Here is a 9,770-nt window from a genome sequence, read left to right on the forward strand (position 1 = left end):
GAAATCGAACGGTCGGTGCTTGCGGGAAATTGAAACGGGTGGCGGTGCACGAAATACATCAGCGGAACTATGATAGGACACCGTTAACAACTGACATCAGATTTTAACTGACGACACGATGAACTAATATGTGACAAGAATTCACAGCGGGTTCGAAATTTACCTAGATGCGAACTAACGAAGACGTCGGTTGCGTTTACTTGCAGCGGTCGCTAGTTACACTATTCGTGAAGGTGGTGGCGTTCATGTGGGGATATGAAACTAATATGGCGAAATACGAACAACTTGGATTGATCGCTAAGTGGTTTGTTCGTGATGGTTTCGTCGGCAATAGAGTCGCCGGCCCGGTTCACACAGAGAGAGAGGCGAGAAGAGTGAGAGCAGATGATAAGGTGCGATGGAGTTTGTTGTGTTTGTTGGGAATTTATAAGGATGTAGTTGTTGCTTTGGAGTTATCCCAATTAATTTGGCAAATATTGAATTGAGTTGATGACAAGATGAGGATTGAAGTTTAATTTAATATGTATCCAACGATATCCTGAGCAAACTCCCCTATTTCACATATTATATTCTATTTATTTTCATTATTATTATTATTATTACTATTATTATTATTATTATCATATATATTATACGTATATATATTTATTTATTAAAGTTCGGGTTATTATAATAATTGTGTCAATTTTGTAAACTCAATTTAAAAGTTCGTTAAAATACAGTTGAGAGCTAAGCGCAATGTTATTTATATGTTTTTTTTTTCTAAATTCGTTTGTTATCCCATTATAAATTCCAATTTCTCGTCTCAAATATCTCCCCACAATTCGTATAAAATAAATCACAATATTCAAAATATCAACCCTTTTCTCGATGTTCATATCGAATTGCAAAATCGTAGGCTAATTAAGTGGGAATTCATATTTCGGTTTTGTTTTCTTGTGAATCATCTTTCTGTCAACCCAAGTGATCTATATTGTCTTTGTATTTCAAGAACTTGATGATGAATCGTAGTATTTTATTTGTTTCCGGTTGATCTGATGAATATTTGAATATGTTTAGGCGTTAGATGTATGTTTGATTTGTTTCCCTTAGATATGTTAACTATTTATGGTATTTTTTTAGGATTTATGTGGCCTTTTGCATCATCAAAATATCATTTCACTAGCCGACTTTGAATCTTGATTGCAAGCTAGAAAAACTCTTCCTATAATCCTATATAAAGTGGTAATCATGTTTTTGTTGATGATGTATTTATAGTCAGTATTTTGTTGTTATTCAACGATCGCTGATGTAGTCATGCGGATAAGCGAAAATTAAGGCTGTTGTTTTAGGTTTTCTTATCCTCATGATTACAGCAGCGAAACGTTGAATTACATGAACGATAAAAGATATATAAATAACAAAGGAAGACGTTTCATAATTGAGAAACATAATTTCCTGTTTAAAAAAGATGGGTTATTTATATACTACAACAAAATTTGTATAGTTGGATTGTGTTATACATTACGAGCTTTCAATATCAAGAAAATAGATATACGGAAGACAACAAGCTTAACTTTTCAATATTTGTATAGTTATGTTGAAAACAAAATGAAGAAAAATGAAATGGAGGGGGTCGTATTTATAGTCAACATGAAGCCCTTCATGAACCATCATGGCTGTTCGTAAAAGAACTCACCTATTTGTTAGTTTCACATGTGAATCAAAGTGGTTTTAGTGAACCATCACACCTGTTCATGGGCCGTGGTATTTTTTTCGTTTAAGTTCGTTCTTTAATGAAACGTTTATGATCGTTCGGTTACGTTCGTTTTTATATATATATATAGAAAAGTGTTCAAATAAGAATAAGGAGTTTCCTAAGAATGGTAAAAACCAACAAAATTTTGACATTTGGCATTACAAATGATGGTGAAAAAACAATTCTAGGAAACTATGTCGGTTATTGGTAATTCTAAATCTCAACCATAAATTAACATGATCTAATGGCTATGATTTATTCCTAGTCTTCATAGGAAACTTCTTGTTTTTAGGATAACCCTCCCATATATATATCTATAATATATATAAACGAAAACATAAAAATCCTACGTGTCGCGATATGGTCGCTCCCCCTTTTTTTGGAGTCACAAGATTTGCTTGATTTTTAAATAGAGGCTTCTCATGCATTTGACCATAATTCATGGGTATGGGTCTTACCAAACCCAGATATTCCTTAAACGGTTTATAAAATCTCATTAAATTAAAAATTATTCTCACCAAATTATTTATGTAAAAATCCTATAAAATGGGATATAATAAAAAATAATATCTTATTTATTTTAAAAAAAGATATATATATTATTTAAATTAAAAAACCAATTTGATAGTAAAAAAAATAAACGGGTCTTGGGTCTCATCAAACCATAAGTATATTATTAACTTTCATAAATATTATTTATAATTAAAAAACCAATTTCATAGTAAAAAAAATAAACGGGTCTTAGGTCTCATTAAAACCATATTAGCTTTTAAACCGGGTTATAACATCTCATTTATTTGTGAAACAATTTATCATCAAACCATAAATATATTATTAACTTTCATACAATAAAAAAATATAAATTAAAAAAATAAATAAATATTAGAACAAACAATATAAAACAACCCCCGTAATACGGGAGATAAAAACCAGTATATATATATATATAATATATATATATAAATGAAAACCCAAAAATCCTATGTGCCGCGATGTGGTCGTTCCCCCCTTTTTTGGAGTCACCAGATTTGCTTGATTTTTAAATGGAGGCTTCTCATGCATTTGACCCGAATTCACTGGTATGGGTCTTATCAAACCCATATATTTCTTAAATGGGTTATAACATCTCATTAAATTAAAAACTAATCTCACCAAATATTTGATACAATAATCCTATAAAGTAGGGATACACTAAAAATTAATATATGATTTATTTAAAAAAAAGATATATATTATTTATAATTAAAAAACCAATTTGTAGTAAAAAAATAAACGGGTCTTTGGTCTCATCAAACCCATATAGCTTTTAAACCGGGTTATGACATCTCATTTATTTGTGAAACAATTTATTAACAAACCATAAGTATATTATTAACTTTCATACAATAAAAAAATACAAAAATTCAAAAAATAAATAAATATTAGAAACAAACAATATAAAACAACCCCCGTAATACGAGGGATAAAAACTAGTATATATAAATGCTCGTTCATTAGAATTTAGAATTTTACTATTACTATTTTGATATGGATTTATAATTATGTTCATGATTACTATGTTAGTATGTTAAGCTTTTTTTGGATATTATGTGGTGTACTTTTCTATTTTTGGGTGATTTTGTGTTAATTTCGTGATTATTGATCCCATAATATAGTGTCCTTTAGTGTACCGTAACGTTTGCATTTGTTAGTGTTTGTTTACAAAATTAACGAACGAACACCCGTTTTTGAAAGGTCGATCAATATGATTAATGAATGGACACATGCAAATTAACAAACGAACACAGATACGAGTAAAGTGTTTGTGAATTGTCCGTCTGTCCGAAAAAAGTTTAACGGACGAACAAGGTCTCGCCGGTTCAGTTCAATTACATAAAAGCTTAACAGACGAACACAGACACATAATTTGTGTTGTTATTGGCACATATTCTTAAGTCGGATGAAACTCATGAAAGTGTATTTTTTTTGGATGAAAGTTGACTTCACGGCTTGACTTTGTTTTGGTGGGCAAAAGCACTGTTTTGAAACCTGGCCCGGCCCGGCCGGTCGGACCGGTCCGACCGGGACCCGGTCTCAAAACCGGGCTGGGTGAGGTATTTGACCTGTTTTTGAAAAACCCGGCCGGGTTTGGCAGGTGGCGGTCGGCCCGGACCCGGTGACCCGGCGGGTCGACCGCTAAAACTCATTTTTTATTATATCTAAAATGAAATGTGCGTGGTGGGATTTGAACTTGAATCATTTTCTAAGTAGAAGTTTAAATAATTACCCATGAGCCAATCAACCAAGCTTTATTGTTGTCTTTATTGATAAAATATATATCATATATATTCAAAAAACAATGTATTAAACATAAATAAACATTAAAGTTTGTTATTATTATTATTTTTTGTTGTTATTAATTTTTATATGTATATGAATTATATATATATAAATATATATATATATATTTAAATTATTTATGACATCATCCGGGTCAAACACCGGTCCGCCCTCCCGGGTCGGTCCGACCTTTGACCCGGTAAGGTGTCCGGGTCGACGCCCGGGCCGGGTCTGAAAACATTGCAAAAGTGTAAATATGGTGGTGCAAAACAAAGTGATGAAAATGAAGGCTCATATAAACAGAATTGCGGGCCTTTATAAAAGCCCATGTAATTTGTAACTATAAATCTTGTGATTAGGCTTGTGAATCATTTTCAGGATCATTTTGTCTACTTCACTTTAGTTTTCTACTGCAATATTTTTAACCATTTTTTATTGGATCAGATCACATGATAACACTGAAAGAGATTAAAATATAAAGTAGAAAGATGAATGGAAAGATTACTTCTTTATATACCCAACACATGTGTACGTTGTATTATGTTTCAAGCCACCTTAGTTGTAACATCAAGAATGGTGCGTTATATCATGTAGGTGATATAATCTACACATCATGTATAGATCGAGTGAAAATTACAAAATTAAAACTTATATTAACATAAAAAATTTAAAATATAAAAACCACTGATAACAAATTCGTTTATATTTATATCAATCAAATTTTTATTCATAGTCTTTTTCTTTTTTTGGGAGGCGTGGAGCTGTCCAAAACTGCTTTAATAGAAAAGAAAAGACTGAATAATAATAATAATAATAATAATAATAATAATAATAATAATGAAGAGGGTGGCATCTTTATTCTCCATCAGTGTCATCTCAGTGGTATTTGGTGCCAAGTCTTTGTCCATATGTAATTGAAAGCACTAATGACTAACCATCCAAATTTTAAACCCTTTGAAAATCCCACTAATTATTTTTAAATCTTTTAGGAACCCTAGCTCATAAATTAAAAGACAAAACATAAACCCTAATGTTTCTAAAGTGGCCACTAGTTGCCTTTTGAGATATTTCAGGTAATACTGCACTACCATCCAATATAGAACATTAGAACCTTTGTAATTAACCCATCCCAAGAACTCAACCTAACTTATAATTCATAATGCTAATTCTTTACCTATCTTTCATCAAGATGGTTTAATGGCTTATTTTGTATTTGATTTTCCGGTCCAATGGCATGGAGGTGATGGTTAAGATTTGAGATCTTATAGTCTAAGATTCGTTCTAAACCAAACTCAAGGAGGGGGGGGGGGGGGGGGTTGTTCCCATGATGGGCTTTCTCATTGATGCTGCCTGGGTGAGTCAGGCGTAGAGCATCAAAATCAGTATGAACGATTGACATCCCATCTAAAAAAAGCTTCCTCCAATATTGACGGTAGTTTCAACCACGGTTAAAAAAATGGTTTACTTTACTTCTTTATCTTTCATAAAGCTAGGTTGTGTTGGTTAAGTTAAAACTTCATATGGAACCAAATTGATAATGCTAATTCTTTACTTATCTTTTGATGATGCACGTAAGTTTTTTAAGCTTGATTTAGCAAATACCGTTTTTTGTACAAAAGACTTTTTTTTATTATATTTTGGTTTTCTTAAGTATCCAGTTTTAAATTATTGTCAAATATGTATTTGATTTTTGAGTAAATATATTAAACATTTAACATGTTTTTCGTTTTAACTAACAAAGTCATTCAGTAATTTGCTCCGTACGCCTTAAAATCCATGAAGATTTTAAATTTGAACACGGGTATATTCAAAAGAATTACGATAAAAATAAATATAATCCATATTAGAAAAGAGATAAATGTGTGCACGAGTAAAAGAAATCAAAATAAGACAACTTATCTTTAAAGTACCCCTGTCACACTCATGTCACATAGGCGTATTGCAGAAAAAAAAACTACAAAACCTAATATATATGATTTATCGTAAACAGTTGATAAACATGTTGGTTAGCTGCATTTTAATTAACCCGAGAAAAAAAAAGACTAACTTATCAAATTATCTAGCAAACCATGAAAATGCTTTAGCTTTTTTGCTTGAATGATGTATATTGAGCTTGTGCAGTTGTGCTATAGAAATTTCATTTGTCACGTGAGATTTTAGTTTTAGTTTTAGATATTTCAGTTGTGCTATAAAGTTATGACAAAAGTAGAACTATAGTAAACATCAATATAACTTACGATATGTGGCACAACAAAGTTGGTGGTTTAAGACGGCACATCCCCACAGTGACCAAGGCGTTTCAAGGGGCCACTGTCCCCTTCGGAAGATTCAAGGCCATTGTCACGTATTTGCAGTTGTAGTTGCTTTAAATTTGCATGATTGTTGAAAAGTTGCATGAATTGATCTTCAATCTTCAGTTATTTAGTGGTAGCTAATTATCTCATTAGTTGTAATTGTGATAAAAAAAATAACTCTCTAGGCCGCCATTCCATGTACATATTTATATAATTATATTAAAAAACATCATATTTTCCTCTTATTTTCAATTAAATAATAGTTTTTATATCGTTATCATTATTTTTTTCTATTCTCCACTCACACATTTCATAAAATATCTAAAAACTATACGGTGGAATAAAATAATGTGTTCTCATATTTAAATTTCCTACGTAATTCACTTTCTCTATTATCTACTAAAAATTCATTCCCAATCATATCCTATAATTTACAAAAAACCCTCACAAAATATAAGAAACGGGTTATGAATGTTTTTAGTGACAACTACAAGTTGGAGCAACTACTATTTGCATAAGTGTGCATTAGTAAGTGTTCATTAACAACAACATAGACAATCATCAATAACTCAGTTATTTATGGCATGTCAATATATCATCGGTAGTAACTAAGTTATCGTTAAAGGATGCAGTTGTTAATAGAGTTATTGCTTTCGTAACCGAAGAACCATTGATGTTTCTAACCTCCGATCAACATGCTTCCCACGAAGAGTTGTAACGTTTCAACAAAATGTTTTGATTGTTGCTACATATATTATAAGGAAAAACTTCAGTCTATTTTATATAAAACTTTTTATACAACGTACTTTGAAACCTAAAAAGTATTCCCGCTCTTGTTTTTAGTTTGAATTATCGTCTTAAACCACCAATATACTTAAATATAACCGTGCTATGTACGCGATTTAAGGAGATATCTATGGTTTCATAAAAATATAAAAAACTACATTCATGCCTTTATATGTCCGAGAAAGGATGAGAGGGGCAAGGATACAGTTGTCCGATAATGAGAGATACTCAAAGAGTTTAACTTGAAGACATGACAGACGTACACTTGTCCATAAAATAATTTCACTGTCGGTTGGGCACTTCCAAATATAGCTCACATCCATATGACCCGATCACATTCCTATATTGATCACTAGCCCAAGTAAACACCACACGAGTATCTATGTCTCATTTAATCCCTCTTGTTCAACCAAATATCATAACTTTTTTTACATGGCATTGTTTTTAATTAAATCCTAGACATTCCCCTAGCAAGTAGCACCCTATGAACAAAAGCTACACTTCATACCAGTTAATTTGTTAGCATCGTGTGTTATGCTTCACACGAAACAATTGAATACCCTAAAGGATCCTTGTCATCTAACAAGACTTGTCTTGTTACGAAATATCTACCCTACAAGCTTCATTATTCGACCCAAAGGCGAAATAAATTTCTTCTAATCTCTAAGATTATATCAAAACGAATGCAAATATGCTTTACTCATCTATATGCAACAATAGTTTTTGTATAATTAATGAAAGAAGTACAAACACCTTAACTGATTACTGGTGTTTAGAGATCCATGGAATGAGATCAATCAAACAAACAAATAAATAAATCATGAAAAGAAACTCTTACCAACAACATATTTGGCTACTTTAGACTTCAAGTCCACGCAATATTAGGTTCAAGTCTCGCCTCTTTACCCAATCAAAAGATAATAAAGGACATAATATTATTGGTCACACTTTGTATTAGGGGTCCATTACCCATTAAGACATTAAATTAATGTTTTATAGATTAAAATTTCCACTAATCCTTTGGACTTAGTGCCCCCAACAACAGCAAAGTGTTTTCTTCTCACCTTTTAGGTTTTAAATTTAATCTAAAAGTTAAGCATAGGATAAAGCATTGCATTTTGTCAGGATTCTTTACATTAAACTACCATTTCTTAATTAGGTCTTATCCCCAACACCACTACTGTTATTAATTATTAATTATTTAACTTTATCTATAACCCCCTCCCTACCCCACCCTTTGTATAGAAGATACAAAGTTTGCATCATTTCTTGAATCCTTTAATCCAAAAAGAAGATCTCAAGAGAGAGAAGCAATCAAGCTAAAGAAAACAAACATGGGTTACAAGAATTATCTCCTAACTCTTCTCATTGTAGCCTCACTTGTATCATCATCATTCGCAGGTTCATAATATATTCAATCAATTTCTTATCTTTTCTTCTTTACACTAATCTTTATGAACACATGTTTTGAGTTGTCTATGAATCATTCTTGACCATGTTCGTATATGAAACAGCACGTTGCGGTTCGTCCATTCCAATTGTGAAACTTGGTGCAACTGATCAAAATCAAGTAATTAATTATAAGATCAATTTTTGTACAAATATGTTATATTTCATGGTTTTTTATCATATAAGTTTATGTGTGAATATGTATACATAGGAATCTTTACATCTAGAAGATGATCAAGTTTTAGAGAGGGATGATATAATTCACGAGAGGCTTCTAAGGGCTAATACAAAAGATTATGGACGACCGGATCCTGCACCAACGTTTGTCAAGCCTCCGTTTAAACTCATACCGAACTAGATTTAGAGCTGGATCGATCAGCTCATGGTGTTATCGAAAAATTAGCAAAGAAACTAGCGATATATCCCTAGGGAGTATATATACTTATGGTTGCACTTATAAGTTTTAAAGATAATACTTTCCCTATGTATAAATATATACATAATATCTATATGTGGTGACTACGTGCTGTAGCTGGGGTTTATGCTGCCCGGCCAGCAAGTATCGATCGATCATGCATGTAAAATATTTTTGAATTATGGATGTGTACGTGTACGTGTATGTGTTAATGAAGTTGAACTATGAACTATATATGTGTATATATATATATATATATGTGTGTGTGTGTGTGTGAATATGTGGATGTTAATACTTTTAGATTCTATGTACGTGTTTATATATTTAGGGTTTGCAGCACATGCATCGATCATGCATGTGTTTTGTGGTGAGAAAGTATGCATACATGATATATACATGCAATGTCTTATTTTGGCGTCTTCTGCTTGGACGTATAATACTTACATGACACGATTTCTTTTCAGTAGCTTAATTAAATAATTTGAAAATTAAATTCACTTTTGAACTGCATGCTCCTCTTAATTTACTATGAAACAAGCCACGTACGTCAGGTACGCCGGGTTTGTGATTGGATTCAACAACTTTAATGGAATACAAGAAACTAAATCACTCTTTCATCTCTTTTACCTATTATAAGTTGTATCTAATCAAGTTTGCTACATGTTTCTTCCTTATTTTGTATACTAGTTCATAGTCTACATCATATTATAAACCGGTTGTCGGTGGGGGTGCCCCGTTGTTGGTTTCCATTTGGTACCCTAAAGTTTTA

At 31.8% G+C, this 9,770-nt stretch overlaps 1 protein-coding gene across 1 annotated transcript; it reads left to right on the plus strand.

Annotated features, from left to right (window-relative positions):
- Positions 1-8,365: 8,365 nt before the first annotated feature.
- LOC143567502 (protein CASPARIAN STRIP INTEGRITY FACTOR 1-like) lies at positions 8,366-9,141 on the plus strand. The gene is made up of 3 exons (XM_077053907.1): positions 8,366-8,538; positions 8,652-8,707; positions 8,798-9,141. The coding sequence occupies exons 1-3, from the start codon at positions 8,472-8,474 to the stop codon at positions 8,942-8,944; spliced, it is 270 nt and encodes an 89-aa protein (XP_076910022.1). The 5' UTR covers positions 8,366-8,471; the 3' UTR covers positions 8,945-9,141.
- The last annotated feature ends 629 nt before the right edge of the window (positions 9,142-9,770 follow it).

Source organism: Bidens hawaiensis, unplaced genomic scaffold (genome assembly GCF_021521415.1).
Source record: "Bidens hawaiensis isolate Kalapana, Puna unplaced genomic scaffold, B.hawaiensis_p1.1 tig00023415_1, whole genome shotgun sequence".
NCBI classification, from domain to species: Eukaryota; Viridiplantae; Streptophyta; class Magnoliopsida; order Asterales; family Asteraceae; genus Bidens; species Bidens hawaiensis.